The sequence below is a fragment of the Aethina tumida genome, chromosome 3 (genome assembly GCF_024364675.1).
Source record: "Aethina tumida isolate Nest 87 chromosome 3, icAetTumi1.1, whole genome shotgun sequence".
In the NCBI taxonomy this organism is placed as follows: Eukaryota; Metazoa; Arthropoda; class Insecta; order Coleoptera; family Nitidulidae; genus Aethina; species Aethina tumida.
In genome coordinates this window covers 10,605,803-10,629,666 of record NC_065437.1, presented here as the reverse complement: position 1 = coordinate 10,629,666, position 23,864 = coordinate 10,605,803, and the positions used below count along the sequence as shown (strand labels likewise).

The 23,864-nt window shown below is 27.6% G+C and overlaps 1 protein-coding gene across 2 annotated transcripts in view; it reads right to left on the bottom strand.

The window, feature by feature from the left end:
- LOC109598489 (single-minded homolog 1) overlaps nucleotides 1-23,864 on the bottom strand; it is a 45,131-nt gene that overhangs the window by 5,186 nt on the left and 16,081 nt on the right. Inside the window, exons 1-2 of one of the 2 annotated variants that reach the window (XM_020014400.2) lie at nucleotides 18,188-18,418; nucleotides 629-829 (exon numbers count right to left, since the gene is read on the bottom strand). In XM_020014400.2, the coding sequence (XP_019869959.2) occupies nucleotides 629-829; nucleotides 18,188-18,278 (292 nt within the window). In that variant the 5' untranslated portion in view covers nucleotides 18,279-18,418. Of the gene's footprint in view, nucleotides 1-628; nucleotides 830-18,187; nucleotides 18,419-23,864 lie in introns of those variants that run through there. The other variant, XM_049965178.1, reaches the window with a different exon arrangement.

The window sequence follows — 23,864 nt, the reverse complement described above, 5'->3', positions numbered from 1 at the left end:
AGTTATATTTATCCAAATTTGAGTGTGGTACTTTTATTATGAATGTTCAGTCTTTTTTTACTTATAGAGGGAATATAGACATTTTAGACCTTTATACAACTTCTTAACTATAGTAGTACTGAATTTATGAGTAACAGAATACAAAGAAAATTAGATCCTTTCTCCTTCTCCACACATTTGTAGATAAATGGTATTTTCAATCACTTCCAAAACACTGAATTGATTACATTGATTTACAGCTCAAATTTCAGGAGTTACTCTCAGTCTTTGAAATATTCACCACAAAATTATATTTATCCAAATTTGAGTGTGGTACTTTTATTATGAATGTTCAGTCTTTTTTTAATTATAGAGGGAATATAGATATTTTAGACCATTATACCACTTCATAACCATGGTAGTACTGAATTTGTGAGTAACTGAATACAAAGAAAAATAGATCTTTGTAGTACGGTACTTTTATTATGAATTATCAGCCTTTTTTTGATTATAGTGACAACTTTTTGTTGAACATTTCAGAAGGAAGAGAGAGCTAATTCAAGCAACCAACAATATTTTTAATTATTTGTACGTAAACGTTTCCCACGGATTTTTTCGTTGGGAGGAGTAATTATAGCAAGATAATTACCGTCGGGGAACACCTGTCGCATTTTGAGGTACGACGTGGTCAATCGGATGACGGAGGCCTTGTCCAGTTGTGATGTGATGGCCGCGGGCAGCGGCAGCAGCTTGGCCAACTCCAAAAATTCGGCGTTCTCCTTCTCGCGTCGCGACCTCGCCGCGTTCTTGCTTTTTTCTTTCATGGCGCCCTTAGCGCCGTGTGATGCTACTGTAACCGAAACGCTAAAATTATTCCTGCACAACGGCACAAACAAAAAAAAAATCGATCGACGCATCCGTAAATTAATGAATGCGATGTAAATTCGTGACGAGTGCGCCCTCGAGAAAAACTGAGCATCGCGCCACTCGTAAATTTTAATGATGGAAACACTCGACGAGGAAATAATAACAAAAAGTGCCTGTTCAAATAAAATTTGAATACACAAATAAACCACTTCTTGTTGTTGTTAACTCGAAATTAATTAAATTACGTGCGGACGGGGCGCAGTAAAATTCAAATCGGGATCCGGTCTTCGGCTGCGGCAAAAATTGGCCGGAATGTAATTTGCATTATTTTTACTGGATTGCTGGAAAAACCGAGCACGTCAGAATTTCCAATCATAAAACGGCTAAGGTAAAAGTGGCAGTAGATCTCGGTTGAGTAACACATAATTATGCATAATAAATTTATATTGTACAACTAATCGGACGTTTTTGTTGAATAGTGTGTAAATAATTTTACTGTATTGTGCTGTGCCACAAATGTTGTTTGTTTTATTGGTGTATTCAAGTTAAAAAAACTATTGTTACTTTTGTTATATAATTATTTTTTCAAAATGTTATTTTTTATAACAATAAAGTTATATTAAAAAATATTTTAGATAATTTACTAAAATCGTTAAATTAAAATTTTATTTAAAATTAATAAATACTGATGTAATATTTTAAATATTAATTAAATATAGTTTTATTGTTTTATTTATTTTTTATAACATTGAAATTTTTAAAAATTACAAACCATTTTCAACAATTTTTTATTTGAATATTTTAAATTTTATTAAGCGTATATTTCTAGTTACAATAAAAATTAAATATGTTGACAGAATTCCATATATTTAGAATTTTTACAAATGTTTTTAAAATCGTAAATTATTTATTTTGTATGATAATTTCAAAAGTTCTTTAAAAATTTAATATTTAAAATTACATTTCTTCTTACAATTAAAATTATAAAATATAATATTTAGAATCTTTTTAAATATTTAAAAATTTCTTTAAGAAACACGGTGATATTCCATTTTTAATTATTCATTTATTTATTTTTATTTTGATATATTTTAGTCAATTTCAACAATTTTTTATTTGCCATTTTTTAAGATTTAAATTTTTTACAATTGTAAGCCATTTTTATTCTTTTATTTCTTTTCTCTACTAAATATATTAGAAAGAGACAAAATAAAATATTTAGAATATTTTATATGTGTTTATAAAATTGAAAATTATTTATTTTATATAATAATTTCAAAATTTATTTAAAAAATTTATCGATATTCCAATCTTTAATCATTTATTTATTTAAGATGTGTTTTTATAAATATAAAATATTTATTTTATATAATAAATTCAAAAAAAAAATACAGAGACACAGTGATTAATTGTTTATTTATTTAAAAAATTAATTTTTTAATCAAAACATACATGTTTTATATGTATAAATATATATAAAACATGTTTATAAATTTAAAAAAATAGTATTATTCCAATTTTTAATCATTTTTAATTTTAAGATGTTTTTATAATATTAAATTAAAATTTTCAGTAAATTTTAACATTATAAATTACTTATTTTTTATAATAATTTAAATATTTAAAATTTACATTCCATTTTGGACAATTTTTTATAACAATTTAAATGTTTAAAATTTACATTCCATTTTTGACATTTTTTACATTTGAAATTTTTAGAATAAACATTTCTACTTATAATTAAAATGAATTATATTAGAAAATTTACTGCAATTTATTTTCTGAATATTATATTTGTTTGTAAAATTAATAATTTTTATAATTATTTCTTAGAAAAATTAAATTTTATAGAAATTATTTAAAAAAAAAAGTAGTTTTAATTATTTGAAGAACACAAATATTCAATTTTTCTAATTTTTAGTAACTACTTTATATAAAAAATGGAGTCACTTATTTTTTGTGACAATTAGAACGAAATAAATTTTATAAATTTTAAAAATTAGATACAAAATTTTTCGATATTATATAAATTATAATTTTTATAAAAAAATATGTTCAAGGAATATTAAATGAGCATAATATAAAATGAGACTTAAAAACCATCGAAATTTATCTTCTTACTCGTCAAATGTGTTTATTTTGTAAATAATTAAAATAATTTGTGTACTCAGAAATAACACAAAGTTGTTAAACTAAAATATTCCTAAAACCAATAATAAAAAACATACTTTTGGGAATGGTGTTTTTTTTCGGCGGCCCCGGTACGAACTTCATCACAAAATCCAATCACTAGACACCTTGCTCACAGAAACCACCTTGCGGCACTGCCAAACCGGACTGTCAATATCAAATCAATAAACTGTCGGAATTCCCGTGCATTAAGGTGTTAAATATCCACAGACGGGACCCAACGGACCAGAAGGGCCGTCAACGATGCGAAAGTTATCGTAAGGGCAACGCCTCGGTCTGGACGATTGGAATCAGTCCGGTGTCTTCGGGTCAGGTGTGGTAAGGTGGATTTTTGTGATGGGAACGTGGTGGAAAGCCCGCCTACCTTTTTCGGTACGACAAATCAGGTGCCGGGACAAGTGGAGAACCATGGACGACAGATTTTTCTTTCCAATTTTCTGTTTTCGCACAATTTTCCAACTCAAACGTGAAAAACAGGTGGAAAATACTGCGTAGATATCCATGTTTAAAGGGCAGGTGTAGAGGAAAACTGGGAGTCAAGTGTATTTCGGATTACATGGGGAAATCCTCGTCCGAATATCCGATTATCTGGAGTATTTATCTTTATTAAAATAAAGTAAACAGTGTGTACACCGAAGATTAAAATTTTACGTCTGGTGATCTGGTGAAATAATAAGAAAATCAGATTTTCAATAGGCAACGTGAAACAGTGGGTAAAACCAGGATACCTGCTACTAGCGAGGATGACAATAATATTTATCTGCACAAAATGAGTATTTATCATGATAATGTGTGTTAGGTGGCACCATTATAATATTGGAATCGATTCTGGTTCAGATATATAAAAAATTGCTTAAGTTAAAGATTGATGAACTGATTTGGTGTGTCTTAAGTTTTTAAAATACAATTTGCACAATTTTATATCTGTGACTCCACTGTAGATATTTTATTGAAGCTAATGATACAAACTACTATATATCAAAAGATATTTTTTTATACATTATTTTGAGTATTTTTTATTAAATACATAATAAAACCTAATTTGGAATTAAAAATTGTTGTAATAAATTATTTTTAATTACAAATTGTATTAAAAGCTACCTGTATAAATAACCATTAAAATATATGGTTGGGAATTTTGGCTAATAATTTTATGACAGCATATAATTCAGGAAAATCCCAATTTTATAAATAAAAATAGTCGAATTTAACTGATAAGACGAATGTAATTTGCAATTTTTACTAACTACTACTAATAATTTGAATGTCTTAATAATTGGAACAGAATTTTTGATTTCATTAGTCAAAATTTTGGAGGAAGTCTCTAATTTTGTTGTCAACAATTAGATTGAATTTGATGACTGTGTTCAGGCATTACATTCAAATAATAATTTAGAATAGTTAATATTTAAAAAAAAAAACTGACAAAAAATATTAACCATATAAAATTTGTAGGTTTTGTTAATTAAAGTAGTCATTTTTCATACAGAATACCAAAGAAAAATCTTTTTTTTTTTTGGTGCTATGTTTATTATGAAACTGGGGATTGAGAAATATTATAAGAAGTTTATAATAAAAATATGTCAAATGATTTCATATGCACCATTAATTTTTAATTTCGAAGAAAATTTGATTTCTCTTTTTAGAAACAAAAACATTTTTCCCATTTATTTCAGGGTTAATTTTATGAATAATATTCTACTATTTGACCATCCAATGTATTTATCGTTACTTTGTAGTTTATTTAAGAAGTAAAACTCTTGATAACATCAAGAATATACTTATATTTGAATTGGAGTGTCATATATGTAATGTGTATTGTTCTTGTTATTGTTGGGTCAATTTAACTTTATTCTTTAATTAACTGAGTGTATATTTTTGTCATTTTAGTTTATATAAGAGTTGACATATAAATTATATAAAATACAGAAGACCAAAGAAAATTCTTATTTTTTTTTTTGGTGCTATGATTATTATGAAGTGAGGATTATTGTTTTATCTTAAGAGATATTATAAAAAGATTATAATAAAAATATGTCAAATGATTTACCAAAGTTCTTTTGCTTATTATAATTTATTTAATAATGGGTTGTAGCCACATGTACTATAAGAATAATTATAATTCAACCTCAGTAAGTCCAAAAGAAACAAATAGAAACTGGTAAGAGTACACCAAGTCAGTCGTTTTCTGTGTTAATAAAAAATTTAAAGAAACAGGGCAAGTTGTTCCTGTGAAAAATATTCAGTGAGTGAAAATCTTGAAGAAATCGATAAATGGATAATTCGAATGTCACAATTCTTATCATCAACTCAAATTAAATCCAAACTGGAGGAATAGGTACTTGCTGAAATTTAGTTTAAGGACTGTGAGAAGGAGTTTAGTGGAGTTTTTATATTCAATTTATTTAAAAATGTTGGTTTAGCTTATGTAAGATGTCCTTCAGAGACAAGACTGCATAAAACCATTATTATACCCACTGTAAAATAGGGTGGTTTTTTAATTTTGGTATGGGATTACCTCTCTGCTTCTGGCTAACACTCCACATGGACCGACTTGAATATAAGAATATATATTGAACAACTATTTTCTTCCATATATTGAAGAAACAATGCCCTTAATGAATGTCTTTCAATACGATAACAATAACAAAAAAATCCAAAATGAGATACCAACCCTTCAAAAAACATGTTAGGTCACGTTGATAACCAAATTCAACCTAAAAATTATACACATTTAAACACAGCAAGTCAAGAAGTTTAGAGAAATGTATGTGGTCAGAAAGGATATTAAGTATTAAGGTTAAAATAAATGTTACTCATTTAGTCGATATAAACTCCTTTCAAAATTAGAGTTGCCAGCTAAATTCAGAAAAATATGTACAACATTTTATAACATAAGAAAATGTTCGTTGGTAGAGTATATAACAACATTGGTAAATTAATACTATTTTAACAGTTTACATTAACTATAATAATTGTGACAATAATATTTAATATTTTAAGAAGTTACTATAATAATGCATAAAACAATATTGGGAGTAGCATTAAAATCTACCTGTTCAAAACATTATTAATAAATAGTCATTAAAATATATACGTGGGAATTTCAAGTGATAATTTTACGACACCACCGAATTCAGGAAAGTCCGAGTTTATGTTGTGACAGTCCAACATCTGGACAACAGACGAAGTGGTGCCTAATTTGAATTTTACCGTTTGTGAACCTGCAACCAGCACAGGTTCCCACAGTATTACAACAAGTGTAACAACACCACCGACAATTACCCTTGACAATGACCACGGGGTGCAAACGTCTTGAGGTCGTAAAACCATTATTGTTGCTGTGCTTGCGGAAGTTAGTCACCGATTTTCCCAGTCTATCCGGTGTTTTCATCTACTTTTCACTTTTTGTATGATCAAAATCCTTTCCAGTTTTCGTTCGTTTTGGGTTAATCCAAATTTGGACGTAAAGTTAATAAATCTTATAAATATCCTGATTTATTGGTGATTTTTGAAAATTTCGAGTATTAAATTATATAATTTAAAACTTTTCATAATTGTTAATAAAAAAATTTTGAGAAAAACCAAAAAGGATGGATTATTAATTTTTTATAAACAATATTACAACAATTTACAACAACATTAGAAAAAAAATAATTCTACAATTAGTATTTACTAAGATTTTCTTAATGTTTAGGCTCAATTAAATCTAAACAATAAAGTTCTCGAAATCTGAGTTAAAAAGAATCTAATGCATATGAAAATCTACCTATTTACCCATATCCACAATAGATTAAAATCTTGGAGTTACAAAGAAAAATTATACATAAAAATTTAATAACCTATTTTTGGCTATAAAAAATCATTTCAAAAATTTCATTTTTTTTCAAAATATTTTACTCTTGGGCGCAATAAAGAATATATTTTAATCAAGTAAATAACTAAAGATTTCTTAGAGAAAAATTAATTTTAAATTTGAAAAAATACTGATTTTTTCAAATTTTGCTTGAAATTTTTTACGATGCCTATTTTTTATAAATCATAAAAAATAACACATTTTCAAAAAAAAAAAAAAATAAATTGTCTATAACGTAATTTTCAAGAATTTTTGAAATATTTTTTATATAATAATTTTATTTATATTATAAAAAATCAATATTTTTTTCATTTGAAAAAAAATTAAAATTTTAAATTTAAACAATAATTATTCTTGAAATTTTTATGAAAATTTTCTTTTATAATGCATGCATGTTTTTTTTTCAGAAAGCTTATTAAAAATAGAATATTTTCAGAAAAAAAATGTGTCAATAACGTAATTTTACAATTTTTAAGAAAAAAAATTACATTTTACATTTAAAAAATATTGATTTTTTGAGGCTTTTTTTTTTAAATTATTTATTATTATAAAAAGTTTTTGTCTTTTTTCCAAATTTGTAAATATTGTATGTAATAATAACATCAAAAATATATGAATAAATAAAAAAAACAACTAGCGCCAACGGATGTCTTATAAATTTTGAGTAAATTCAGTCGATAATAATTATAATTTTTTCTATTTATGGTAAAATAGAAAATGTTTCAAACAAAATATTAATAATTTGATTTTTTTCAGTTTTTCTTAAATTATTATTAAAAATAGGGTAAAGTATTTAAGAAAATATATGAGAGTTCATAAAAAAATAAATATATTTTTATTAAATTTACAAATTTTTGAAAATATTCTATTTTTAATGAACTTCCTGAAAAAAAATTGTTTAGGTAAGTTAGGTTTATATTTCTTTTTTTTAATATTCTATTTTTGATGAACTCTCTGAAAAAAGTAGGCATTATAAAAAAAATTTTTCATAAAAATTTCAAGGAAAAGCGTCAAAAAATCAGAATTGTTCAAATTTAAAATTAATTTTGATTTTTTTCAATTCAAAAAGAAAAGTTCTTCACGTCTAAAAATAAAAAATTAAAAAAATATATATGACAATAATATTGATTTTTTAATTTTTATGATATATAATGTGAAACCTCAATTTAATAAAAATTATTAAATTGTCAAAAAATAATAAAAAATTATTAAATTGTCAAAAAATAATAAAAAATTGGAAAATTACGTTATTGACATTTTTTTTTGAAAATATTTTTGATGTACTTATTTGGCATTTTTTCAAATTAAAATCAATTTTTAAGAAATATTATTTTTTTTACTAGAAAAATCTTTAATAAAAATAAATGTCGATAGCTCAACTTTCCTATTTTTTATGGCTGACATTTTAGTTAGATGACCAATATGTTAAAATTTTTGGAAAAAATTAATATCTCAAAAACTATTGGGTTTAGGTATAGGACGCGGTATTTTATTTGCAATCACATATAGGATTTAAAAATATACTGGTTCCATTGCAAATGTCACTGCGAAACCAGAAATAAAATTACGTTCAAAATTAATTAGAAAAGTAGTTAAAATCAAGTTATAATTGAATTAAAAATTTCAAATCAAGTTAGATGAATCACCCCGTATATGTACTCTTGAGCCTTCTTTTGTTTTTTGTAGCATTATCTTATTATACCTATCGAAAAACGTTTGATCCTACTGAGTTTTGAGAGACATCATGTATGACGGAGACAGTAAAAGTCTCCCACTATGGGGCAAACTTGCAATATTTTACTATCTCTGTCGTGATTGATGTCTCTTTCAAACGATTTTCAATCGGTACATTGTCTAAAGGAAAATAAAAATAAAATTTTATATCTTTATCATGTGTGTATCTAAACAAAAACTTAAATCAAATTAATCATATATGTATGTTAATTAGTCAAAAAACTAATATAAGTTTTTTAGAACACCAACTCATTCATTAAAATTTACACAATACATCTTAAAGTCTTGTTTAGAAGCCAGTTCGGAATAGTTATTTATACTGCATCTTCTTGATAAACAAACTGCCTCAGTATCTGCAAAAAGTAAATATTTTTCCACCTAATTTTATTATTGATAGTTTCCGTGACATCCACACGAAAAACGACAAGTGCAAAGGAATCTCGGTGCGTTCGTGGAACTCGCACTCGCCAACGTCCCGCCGATTGTTTGCTGTTCCCCGCATTGTCACGTCCGTCCCCACAATCGATTCGGAAGAGGTGTCATAGCACCGTGGCGTAAACAAAAACACCGACGCCGTCGCCCATTATGCGTCCACGTAGGACGGTGCGCACGACGTCCATGGGAACGGCGGAACGCAGGGACCATAAACTCCGGTTGGAACGTGTCCCGGTGAATGGCGGCAACGGAAGGATGTACGCGCAAAATCGGCCCGAACCTGGATTAGAACGTGACACGGCCAATTGGGAGCCTACGGAACGGTCGCACGTCCCTGTCACTTTCCACGCTACTGTGTGAACACTGCCACTACCATTTTTTTCTGGCTCTCTCTATTGTTGCACTTTGGGTAATTTGTAGGTCGAAACTCCCGATTTCGCATTCTTCGGCGTACGAGGTGTTTTATTATTTTATTGAGAGGATTATGTCATTTCTGTGTTCGTTTATTTCTTCTAAACTAAATGATTAATGATGAACTAACCGTATTCATATGTTTGGGTTTATAACATCACCACTAGATGACTCAACAACATTGACATTTATTTTCTTTTAGGTCAATTAAAGACATTTGATTATTTATTTTTATTTAAGAATGTTTATATGTTTAATATGTACTTTTTATTGTAGCTATTAAAATTCTAGTGTCGGTGGTAAATCGATACAACTTAAATGAAGTGTCTGATTGTAAGTATTTACAATTGTAAATTAGGATGCTGTGTGGCTAGTGTGAAAAAAGTAATATAAATATTAATGTAAGTGTAGTTGTTGCTTTTTCACTGTAAAATCAAACCCATTGTTTTTAATTACAATATGTATAATTCCTCCTTTTAGTGCAACTATGTCATCAAAGAATTAGGAGCTATATTTGATGGTAAAATTAACTTTTAAGAGACATATTATGGCGATATCTAGTTGTGTATATAAGTTTCTTGCATTCATTTTGAAATATTGTTGATTTTAACAAAACTGACACCTTGAAATTAGTCTATTATAGCTTTGAGCAATCGAAACTGGATTATTGATTTTCAGTTTGGAATCCAATTATAAGATTTTTGAGATACTTTGAGTTTAGTTTCAATAGTGCATATCCCATAAAAGGCGCATGTGAACAATATTTAAGCAACAAGTTTGCTCTTCACTTGGAACATAGGACAATTATAATGTGTTTAATTGTCCTTTATAAGCTCAAACACAACATGATGGATTATCTCAGTTTATTGGGATATCTATCAACTTGGCAATATTTGAGCAACAAGTTTGTTCCTCCCTTATTGGAACATAGAACAATTATAATGGGTTTAATTGTCCTTTATAAACTCATACAAAACATGGTGGATTGTCTCAGTTTATTGGGATAGCTTAATTTTTCAATTCATCGCCAGAATAGTAGACATAATCTTATATTTTACATCAACTTGGCAATATTTGAGCAACAAGTTTGTTCTTCCCTTATTGGAACATAGACCAATTATAATGGGTTTAATTGTCCTTTATAAACTCATACACAACATGGTGGATTATCTCAGTTTATTGGGATAGCTTAATTTTTCAATTCATCACCAGAATAGTAGACATAACCTTACATTTTAGATCAACTGTGCCAGGTCAAACTACGCATTAAACTCACCTCTTTCTACAATGTGTAAACACTTTAATAAAATCTGTTCTTTCTGTGAGATATCTTAATTTAACCTCTTAAAGTTAATATACAATAAAAATATGACAAATTTTGTCAAGAGGTTAATATACAATGCTCATCCAAATTGGACTTATAAAGTTTAATGTATAAAACACAAAAAAGACTATAAAAAATGGCAAATGTTCTCAAAAGGTTAATATACAATGCTTATCCAAATTCAAGATTTTTCTAATTAGTTTGTAGTGTTGAGCCCCCTAGCGGTTTGTATTGGAAACGATCTCTTTGTCAGGACTAATAATACTACTTAATAATATTAAGAAGGTAGTACGATAAGTACCTAACCCAGGTCTGTAGTTTTACTTGTGATTGACACCTTTTTAAAAAAACAGCTTTTTACAACAATGTAAAAAATAGAATGAAGTGATTAAATACTTGTTTTTTGAAAATGAAAACACAATCAGATTATAGTATTAGACCGCCGTTTTCAAAGATGCAAGGATTTTTGCTGAAGATCATCCATGTGGTCCAAATGAAGTTATCACAATCAATAGGAGAGTAAATATGGATGAAATTGTTTGGATTGTAAGAATCCAAATTAAGTAGGGAGCTTTGGACAACTCATTTGGGAACGATAAAGCTTTCCCCAAGGAAGAGTGCCTTGATTGGTCACAACTGACAATAAATAAAAACATCTGTCAACTAAAAAAGAATGTTTCAATTGCTTCCACATCCACCATATTTGCCTGATTTAGGACCCATTCCTGTTTCCAAATATTTTTTCATATTTGGAAATTTAAATTAATTGAATTTGTTAAAATTTTTAAATTTAAAAAAAAATTTATTCTCTGTTCACACGGCCTTAATTTTATCATTACCATTTTAATGATTATCTATCTATATATGTTATAAATTAATTTTTAAGAAAAACAAAATTACATCCAAATGTCATTCAATCAATCATGGTTGTCCGCGTTACTTCGTTGAAAATTGATGATAGTAAAGATCTTTCAATTGTTTTACATATTCAACATTATTATTTCCATCTTCACACCTCTACACATCCGGCAATATTAATTTTGACTTTTCAGGTGTTGTGTTTATAACAATGGAATAAATATTCCATTTCACGTTTTAAAGAGAATAATAATGCCAAAATGTTAATGGTGTTTACTCTTGTGCTGTTAAATAACTGATTAATGGTTAATGGTTATAATTTACAGCACTAAGTTCATAATACAATATAAATTTGGCGTTGCATGTGTACCATTCCTAAATAGTAAAAATTCTTCGAGAATCAGCAACGATTACAAATATTTTTGATCACTCAGTATACATAATTAATTATACAGCGTTTTTAAAGTAGGTGTTGAAAATTTGCAAGAAATTAGAATGCGTTCAATAACGAAAAAAATATAAATATATTTTTCTTCTAAAGTTTCTCCTAAAGAAAATACAGCTCCTTAAACTTAAATTTCAAATTTTTTTTACAATTTAGAAGAAAAAAAGGTCTAGATTAATTTTGATTAACATAGTCGTTTTTTAATGTTGTGAGGATATTTGAAATTTAGAAAAAATATTATATAAATATTTCTTTCATTATTGAACATGTTTTAACTGCTCCCAAATTTTGACCACCCACTTTAGAATCTCGTACTTTATACTACCTACTATTGGTACTAGAAACACCTACAATGCTATATAACTTAATTACTGGCAAGCCAACTTTATTATTATTAAGCAATTAATATATATTTTTATTTGGGTTCAAATGAAGCGGTGAAGCGGTGATTTTTCGTGTTCCGTCGTATGGACGGTGTGTGAATAATGGTTGGATGGACGGTAATTAAAAAATGACTTTTGTCTTCCATTTGGTCGTTTTGGCCGTAATTAGTCGCGGCCCATAAACCAAGCGTTGTGTCGGACGGCGGATCGCGTCTCGGGTGCCAGGTTCCGGGAAACGTTCCGCTCAGACGTTATAGCTTCGCTGAAAATCGACCGTGCAGCGGAAAATTGCACTTTTTTAATTCCACATCGGCCACTTTCCGTCAATTCGTCCGTCCGTTGTCGTCGACGGCGGCTTCGCTGACTATATTTTCTGAAGTCCCGAAATTTTATTGTCCGGAGTGCGGGTGGCAATTTTAGTATGCAATTATTATGTTTATAAATTCATACAAAAATTATTCTGTGTTCTAAAAATGATGGTAAAAAATATACAAATTATTTCCTATTGAAATAAAATATAAATTAAGTAAAACATTATGAATGGATACTGAAAAATTACGGTCAATCCAACATTTTTTTGTCCTTTATATTCCTTCTAAAAATATAATTGCTTTAATTTCATTGATGGTGAACAACGTCAAAGTCATCCTGAAGCCTGTACCAACTAATAAATTGAGCAATATCTTATCAAACTTGTTGGAAATAGATCATTCACTAGAAATAGTTTATTCTGATCTTGACAATTTTTTGTGTGTAAAATATAATGCTTCATTGAAGATGAACAATGTCAAGATCATACCTGTACCAACTGATAAATTAAACAATATCTTGTCAAATTTGGTTGGAAACAGGTCATTCATTGAAAGGGTTAATTCTTGAAGCTAGTAAGCCTGGTGAAATAATATTTAAAAGAATCTTAATCCAAGGAAGATTTTGATGACTGTCTCTTGGACTTTTACTTATTGAATAATACCAAGAGACAAAACGATCAATACAATTCCAAAATCTTCCATAGTCAGTAGAAGAAGAGTTCTCCTTCTTCATGACAATGCATTACTATATGTCTAATTAGAGACTCACAGAAAGCTTGTCTAATGAGCAGTACTACCTTATCCACATATTTTTTTATATGACTACTATTTATTTTTGTCATTATCTAATTTTTTATCTAATAATTCCGGCCTTCAAATTTTTTTTTGTGTAAAATTTATTTTAATTTTCTTATCTTTCAGTACCATACACTTAATTCAACATTTTCATTTCTTTATATTCTCTCTAAAAATATGATCATCCTGAAGTCTGTACCAACTAATAAATTAAACAATATCCTGTCAAACTTGATATAGGTCATTCATTTTGAGGAGTGCCTCTTGGCCTACTTACCAAGAGGCCAAACTATCAATATAACTCCAAAAACTTCTAAAGTCAATAGGTCTTGACAATGCAAGACCACATATCCCATTAGGGTGGTATATTTATTTTATCCACATATTTCTCCATATGCAATAATTCTAGTTAATTATGAAGAGGCGTTCAAAAGTGAGGTTAATATTTTCTTCAGTTTGGTAGCATGAATTTGTTTATATAATGTTGGCAGTCATGACGTAGATTTAAAGTTAAAACATTGAAATCTATTTGATTGGGATATTCCAATTTTAATATAGAAAAATATATTAATCTAAATACTCCGTCATTAAAAGATTAAAATTACAATAAAACTATGATTAACAATATCTAATTTAAATGCGACAGAGGATTAGCGACGTACAATGGAGAAAACTGTGCCATTTTAATCCCGTTATCGAAAGACATACCTCAAAATGGCACACAAACGAAACCAACAACGGACTAATTAGTCATAACGACACGTATCGACGGACGTGGACAATCGAAGTAAGCACGTTTCACTAATTCCGTGTAATGTTCAGATAAATACAAAGTAACAGGGAATGACGGCGTGCGATCGGCCCTCTCACCTCACCTCCGCCTACCCAATCTAAATATGCAGTTAATGCGCGCCGGACAAACATACATCTGCTAATTGCACCTTTAAACACGTTTAACAGATTAATGTACAACAATGTGTCGAGAAATGTTTGCCTATCTTAATCGCACTTTGTTTACGGCACGTTGATGGACTTTCGATACGGGTCATGATTCCATTTCGTTTTATTTTTTACATGCACGTACTGTGCGCGTCTTTTGATGTGGGTAATTAGGATTATTTCAAAAATTAGGTCACCAATATTTAGATCTTGATGTTTCATGTTAACTATTATGTTCGTCTTCTGTGGAAAGCAATGTTTCTTTCTCCTCACTGAAAATGAATTTGTTTAATAAAATAATAATAAATCCTACTAAGAATAAATTCAAACTATTAAGTATTGTTAAATACATACACAGAAAGTAAATACATGCGCTATTTCTTTGTCCTAATATGTGTCTAAATAAATATTTTATAGAGTATTGAAATATAAATATATTTTTGAATTAAATTCTTTTATGAAATATCTTACAAAATGTTTGATTTTATTTATTATGCTATTTCTCTGGCCATCAGGATATATTGGCACTACCAGTTTGTCAGACATCATACATTTAGACTACTTGTTATTGATTCACACTGCTATGATCTAAAATTGCAATTATAGCTACGAAATATTCTTCTTCTTCTTCACGATCGGACCAATCAGAACACGATACGCGGGCGATTAGCCGGGTCCGCCAAGAACAAACAGTCGATCGTTGGCCGCTAATACGTCGCATTTACGGCCCGTATAAATTTATCGATAACAATAAAGCGGGTTTTCTCTTCGACGTTTCGAAATTAGTGACGTGCAATTGCGATCGTCGATCGGCGCGTTGCGGTGCGGCGATAATTCTCGAAATTGTTTTATACACCTTTGTCACAGGGGAGTTCAATGGAATCATTCGTGGCGTAATGTGAAAGAACGCGATTAGAGATGGCCAATAAATCAGCCGTTTATTAGCTAATGTGTTGCCATTGGCGTTTGTTTGAAGACTATAAATTGAAATTTTTCTAAACGATTTTTTTTCCACATTATTTATTAATTAAACAGTGTAACATTATATGTGAATTGTCAGCATAACCACCATAATCACCGTATTACGTACTACCGAGAAATACGCTGCCGAATTGACAAAGTTCTGCTCCCACACAAGAAACGTTATACCTAAAAGTATCACACGACTATTTATGTTTTTGTAACGTATTTATACTTTTTTTGTTAGTAATTAAAAATATATATTTGCCAATATAAATTTCAATAAATTTTAATTTATTTTTTTTATTAATTAATAAGTTAAATTTCAACTGCATTTAATTAGATTAAGTTAGGTTAGATAAGGTTAGGTTATATTAGATTAGATTAGGTTAGGTTAGATAAGGTTAGGTTAGGTTATGTTAGGTTAGATTAAATAAATAATTTAACAAAAATTGTGTTAATGCTAATAAATTTAAAATTGAATCACAAAAAAACAATATAATATTCTCTCAATTTAAAAATTGATTGAATTAATTGAATATATATCTAAAATTTTTATTTTCTGAAAATATTTAAAAACTTTCCAATTAAAATATCTGTAAATATAAATAAATATTTTTTTGAAAATTTAAAATTGAATAACTATAAAATAACGTAATAATCTCCCAATTTTCGGAGATTTAAAAATTAATTAATTTTCATAAAATGCAGCCGAAATAAAAAATATATTTATCTAAAATTTATTATTTTAGAAAATATTTATAAATCTTTCCAAATTAAATTATTATAAATACAAAAACGTATTTATTTTGAAAATTATAAATAAAATAACTATAAAATAATCTAAAAATTTAATAAAAAAACATAATATTCTCTCAATTTTAGAGATTCATAAATTAATTAATTATTATATAGAAGACACAATAAAATATAAATTTATTAAAAGTGTTATAAATATAAATATATATTTATTTTGGAAATTTAAAATTGAATAACTATAAAATAATGTAAAAAATTAAAAAACATTATAATCTCTAAATTTTGGGATATTCAAAAATTAATCAATTTTCATATTATAAAGACATAATAAAATATAAATTTATCTAAAATTTATAATTTTGAAGAATATTTTTCCAATTAAAATTGTAGTAAATATAAGTGTATATTTATTTTGAATATTTAAAATTGAATAACTATATAATAATGTAAGAATTAAATAAAAAAATATTGTAATATTCTTTCAATTTTAAGAGATTTAAAAATCAATTAATTATCATATAATAATGCTTTAATAAAAAATATGTTTTACTAAATTTTATTATTTTAGAAAATATTTAAAAAACTTTCCAAATTAAATTGTTATAAATATAAAAACATATTTATTTTGAAAATTATAACTAAAATATCTATAAAATAATCTAAAAATTTAATAAAAAAGTATTAAAATATTCTCCCAATTTTAGAGATTCAGAAATTAATTAAGTATTATATGGAAGGCAATAAAATATAAATTTATCTAAAATTTTATTTATAAAACAAATTAAATTGTTATAAATACAAAAACGTATTTATTTTGAAAATTATAATTATAATATCTATAAAATAATCAAAAAATTTAATAAAAAAACATTATATTCTCCCAATTTTAGAGAATCAAAAATTAATTAATTATTATATAGAAGACACAATAAAATATAAATTTATCTAAAATTTATTATTATGTAAAATTTTTATAGTCTTTTCAATTAAAATATGGTTAAATATAAATATATATTTATTTTGGAAATTTAAAATTGAATAATTATAAAATGTAAAAAATTAATAAAAAACTATATAATTAATTAATTTTCCAATTAAAATTGTAGTAAATATAAATATACATTTATTTTGAAAATTTAAAATTGAGTAATTATAAAATAAAGAAAGAATTTAATAAAAAAATATTATAATATTTTTTCCCACTTTTACCGGATTTAAAAATTAATTAATTATGATATAATAAAACTACAATAAAACATATATTTATCTATTTATAATTTTGAAAAATATTTTTAAACGTTTTTGTAAAAAAAATTTCAATTAAAATTGTTATAAATATATATTTATTTTGAACATTTAAAATTAAATAATTATAAAATAATGTAAAAATTTATTAAAAAAAGTACTTATAAAACTTTTTCCCATTTAAATTGTTATAAATATAAATATGTATTTATGTTGAAAATTTTAAACTGAGTAATTGTAAAATAATTTAGAAATTTGATAAAAGCAGTAGTAACACTATACCTTCAATTTTAATAGTTTTAATATTTTAAAAATTAAATATAAGATTGAGTAAATTTTAACAGATTTTTCTTAATTTTGTGAATATTTTAAACACTTTATAAAGTAGTTACTTATATAAAAAGTTTTACTTATATTATACATTCCTTAACAAAATGTCAAAAGGAAAATGTATCAATTAATAATAAAAATAAACAAAATGTGATAATATTTAAAATCGTAAATCCTGAAAAATTAAATTTATTTTTTATTGTAAAACTGTTTCTCAAATATTTAGATGAACAATAAAAAGTAGTCTGGAATTTCACCAAAATAAACCACTACCCAGAATAGAAAACCAAATAAAATAAAAAAAATTGATAATATTCACGAACAAAAAGTAGAAGCTGTTTGCTTTCCAAAAAGAACAGGCTTTACCTTTAATTTTCCTGACATTATCCAACTTAACATAGTCCATTACGGCGGGAAACTCGTCCTTAACTTCGACCTTAACATCGACTTCGAACATCGTGCAAGATAAATCACAAAAATATCCATACGGTCACACAAAAATAAGAGCGTCCGATCACACGTACATATATATCACAGCTCAAGTTTACTGGTCTAGACCACGATATCCACTACTAAGATAACCATCGAAGAAGGTTCCCATGAACGCGAAATCGCTTACTCGGCATAACACGGACCTTGTTTAATGTTATAATAATATGGACTTGGTGTTTTAATAACATTAACATATCAGTTTTCTCGGGAACATTTTACCATTTATGTGGTCACACGGAAAATTACTAATCGTTGTTTACAATTACTAATAGTACCACCAGTTGGGAGGGTTTGAGTTTTTTGAACGATGTCATCTGGATAAGGGTAAAATCGTCCTGAAAAAAATGCTTTCCTTAACACCTGTGTGTTGGTATGCGTGTGTGCAGTCGTAAAACCCACAATAACGAAAATATTTATCGAGTTTCATTCAGTGACGCCGTGTTGTTGCCAAAGCAAATGGTACGACTTGACCCTGGGATATTTGGCTCGGATGGTGCGTTTCATAAATAGGTTTGCTGACCTGTTTGTCAATAAACATCGAACTTAATGTAGCACAAGCAAACGAACATTGCCTGGAACAAAAGAGCTGCAGCACCAAACCAAACACCTGCGCAACACCATTTCGTTCATTGTTTTTCGATGCGTTACGAGACGAGATGAAAAATGGGTGGAAAGCCGTTAAAAAAATCGTATTTATTCGTCCCATGCAGCGGACGTTCGTGGAAATTGTTTTATGAAAACATGCAGCGTTCGTGGTTCTAATATTTTTACAGATGTTCCATGCGTTTAAGGTTTAATTTACGTTCAGAGAAACTAAATATAGACTGGGACGGTCACTTTTGCTTGGTGGACGAAAAACGGCGGCGTGAGAATTTTGCCGTATTTTTTCTTTTATGTACACGAAAATTTGTGCTGTTAGTCATGATAAATTAGTCACGACACAAAATGCTGACTCCAAACGTATCGGAATCCGTTGTTTAGATTTAAGCCATTAAATGCTATAATAATATTGAAAAATTTGTATTTGTGTATATAATTTTTATACTCATTTACTCATATTGATCATAATAATAAATTATTCAACATTAACATTTATGTGACCTGCAACATTAGGCAAAAACTAATAGAACTAGAAATATTTGGTATTGAAGTTTTTGAAAAAAATTAAAAATAAACAAAAAATAGTTGATTTAAGATTCTAACTTATTATACCAATATAAAATATTGAAATTTTCACATTTGGCCTAACAAATTAAGCAGTAAATTTTGTGGTGACTAGAAATGGATCTCAAGAAAATCTTTAATATTTTATTCCAGTCAAAGTAAATAAATGAAAATTGATATGGATGAAGATATGATTATAACAGAATCAATGTTTGACCATGTTATTTTAATGCTTCAATTCTTTCTTCTCTCTTAAAATCTGGTTGAAGTAAAAATTTTGAAGGCTTGTTTTGTTAGTGTTTTTCTGGAATTCAAGAATAAAAACTAGAAAACACATGAATTATCTTCTGTAATCAAAATACCTTTTAAGTGTATTTGTTTTCCATGATAATCCTTAAGAATATTCACATGTGCTTAAGAAAATTTCAGAATGTAAAAATAACGACTCAGAAATTACAATTTTTATAAAAAATCTAACTAAATCACTGAATTAAGCACCCATGACATTATCCTATTTTTCAAGAATATTGGAATATAAAACCAATAATACTATACCAATCATTTACCCAATCTAACCTAACCTAACCTAACCTAATCATTTTTTATAAAAAAAATACCTACTCCACTGGATTAAGAACCGCCTGAAATAGGTATGTACCAAGTTTAAAAAAAAATCCATCGTATTCATAATTCTGTAGAAAAATATCATATTCTTCTTATCAATTAAATTTTAATTTTATTTAAGTAATTTTTGAGATAAAGTATAAAAAATAGCATAAATTAACCTATTTTTCAAGAATATTGAAATATTAAACTAATAATACTATAATAATTATTTACCCAACCTAACCTAACCTAATCTAATCATACTAGAAATTTTTTTATAACAAAATCTAACTACACCTCTGGATTAAGCACTCCCTGGAATGAGTATGTACCAAATTTCATAAAAAAAATTATATGAATATATAATTCTGTGGAACAATTAAAAATCGTATAGTAGTTTATGGCATAAACTTTAAAAAATAGCATAAATTGTTCTATTTTTCAAGTATATGGGAATATTAAACCAATATTACTATATTAATTATTTACCCAACCTAACCTAATCTAATCATACTAGAATTTTTTTATAACAAATCTAACTACACCTCTCGATTAAGCAGTCTATGAAATGAATATATACCAAATTTCATAAAAAAATTATATGTTTTCATAATTTTGTGGTACAATTAAAAATCCTATACTGATTTCATGAATTATATTTTTAATTAAGTAGTTTATGGCATAAACTTAAAAAAATACCATAAAGTATTCTATTTTTCAAGAATATTGGAATATTAAACTAATAATACCATATTAATTAACCTAATTTAATCATACTAGAAATATTTTATAACAAAATCTAACTACACCTCTGGATTAAGCACTCTCTGAAATGGGTATATACCAAATTTCATAAAAAATATATGTATTCATAATTCTGTGGAGCAATTAAAAATCACATTCTGATTTCGTGAATTGTTTTTTTTTTAATTGAGTAGTTTATGGCATAAACTGTAAAAATAGCATATTTTTCATGAATATTGCAATATTAAACTAATAATACTATACTAAATATTTATCCAACCTAACCTAATCATTTTTATAAACAATCTGCCTACACCTCTGAATGCGAATTCATAAATCTGCGGAAAATTCATATCATATTCTACTGGTAAATTATCGTATTTTTTAAGAATATTTTAATATTATACGACGAACTCACGAAAGTGAGTTTTAAGAGTATTATTTTAAGTATACTACAATTAGGATAGTACTATTAATATAACATTTCAGTATTTTTGAAATAGTTAAGTCCATACCATAAACTACTTAAAAAAATAAATTCACAAGAAAAAATATATTTTTTAATTTTTTCACAGAATTATGAATTTGTATACTTTTTTTATGAAACTTGGTATATACTCATTTCATGCTTAATAAAGTAACTATAAAAATTTGAACTAATGAAAGCTATAGACAGTAACCTAAGATTTTGGCGAATAGTAAGTACAGGTACCTTCAATATACTTATTTAAAATAAAAAGAGTTTTAGTTGAGAAAAAACAGGAAAACTAGATTGCTAACAGATTTGACAATTATTCAACATTTAAAACTCATAAGTTACCTTTATCTATCATTTTTTATAACCAGTACTTAAAAAATAATAATTAAGTTTACAAAGATTAGAAGTGTTAATGTGAGTAACCGGGTGTGAAACGATTGCGATAGTTTTCATTACGTTAATGGCCACAGCAGACGGCCTTTTCGACCCGAAATCCATAAACATTGGGTAGGCCATATTTCAGATTATGCAAAGCAAACATGAAAAATTGGGGAATTATCAGGACTTTTGCTTTTAGTCGGGACATTTGTGTTATATACGGTTATTGTGATCCCCGATTTAAGTTTCATCCTTAGAACAAATAACATACGAATCTAATGCGGTTGTTTCCACAATAAATTGGTCCGTTCGATAACGCTAAACCATCGTGGACGCCGTATTTAGGTAGGTATTCCCCCAAAACGACCATAAATCAATTTGTCGCGTATCAATTAGCAAATGTTGTAATTACCGGATGGTTTGTATTATATTTCTTGTCAAACATGTTTCGAAACGTAAACAAACAAGATGTCTGTAGTAATTAGTAACGTCCGATGTGATAATTAGAAGACATTTTTAGACAGGTTGTTCATTTGTCAATATTGATTTTAAAGTGTAGGGACCATTTTGACATCAAACACATCGTCTTCTGAATTTATTTTAAAGAAATTGGTACACAAAAAGGGGAATTTTTGTTTTATTTCTCCTTCACTTTACTTTCTCGGTGGATTAACTTTAATTTTAGGTAACATTTGAGAACCCAATTAAGTAATATAATTTATTTTGAAATGTTTTGCTGCTTTCCGGCTCCATGTTCAAAAGAAATCTGAACATTAAATTTAAACAATGATAAAACTCCAGTTAAATGTCCATTAAAATCATCGAAAAAACGATCGAACGGACCAATTCCAGAAGATCAAAAGCCCCGTTGATTGATGATCGTCTAAAACTCCTGTTATTCCTTCTGGTGTTCGACGGGCTGAAATCACAAAGCGTCAATTAAGGAAAAACAGTCCGAGAGTGTGTGCGAACGTTCGATCGCACATTCGAGTGGCCGGGAACGTGTGTCGGCTAATTCCTAGTTCCGGAACGATCCCGGGGGGACGAAAACGACGAGTGTTTTTACAGGACACGCTCACATTCGACGGGATTAATCCTCTTCCTGTTTGAATAGATTGTTCCGTAATTTGGGGGATTAGGGAAAAAAAACGTGTCCGTGTTTATTTCTCAACAACGTTTTGTAGGTTTTACAACAAAGAAAAAAATGTGCTGTTGGATTTATGACTAATGCGAATGATTAATTTGGTGAATATAAATTCGTCCAGTCGTCTAACACATAAACTTGTCGACCGCAGTTGATTAAATAAACAAAGGTGTTATTATTTAATTATCGTTTGTTTTAGAAGTGGTGTTTGTTATTGAAATTATTTTTATATACGACTTTAATGTTGGCTGTTAACACGAGTCAATAAGAAGTGGATCTTCAACACTAACTGGCCCAGGAATTTTGTATTATATTTTAGCATTATTTATACACATTTTAACTAAAACTTTTACTTTTTTCTATATTGTATTTAAAACTTTTTTAGGTGAAAATCTTTTAGAATTGATGCAAATTTGCTTTATGGCCTCACAAATGAGCTTTAAGCAACAGAAGCGGTTGATGAAGTAGCAACATGTTGGTTTAGTCGGTTTAAATAGATGGCAATGAATGCGTTACAGATGAAGAACGTCAAGGTCGTCTTCATATCTGTACCAGCGAAGATATTAAACAATATTCATTGCAAAATCCTCTTGAAATAGGCCAGTCATTAAACTATAACTAATCGACCATTAAAGAAAGTGTTCCACATAAATTACATAAAGATTGACAACTCTTGATGCTGGTAAATCTGGTAGAACAAATATATATTTACCACCAGGTTTACCAAGAACATGTGTGGCATTAGACTGGTTCTACCTTATCCACTCTGTCTTTATTACCTATTTTTGTCATTAACCAAATTTTTAGGTAATAAACAGTTTAATTCTGAAGAGGAGTTCGAAACATTTTCTTCAGGTTTTTTTGTCGCAGCGATAATTATCGATTATAATGATTATTTTTTGATTAAAAACAGCTACGTCATTTAAAATTTAAACGTTAAAAGTCTAATAAATCTGAAATGTTCCCGCTTAAAATTCGTGGGCTAAAATTGGCGGCGGCGAAAAAAGATTAGTGTCAGTCCCGGATCCGTAAATAGC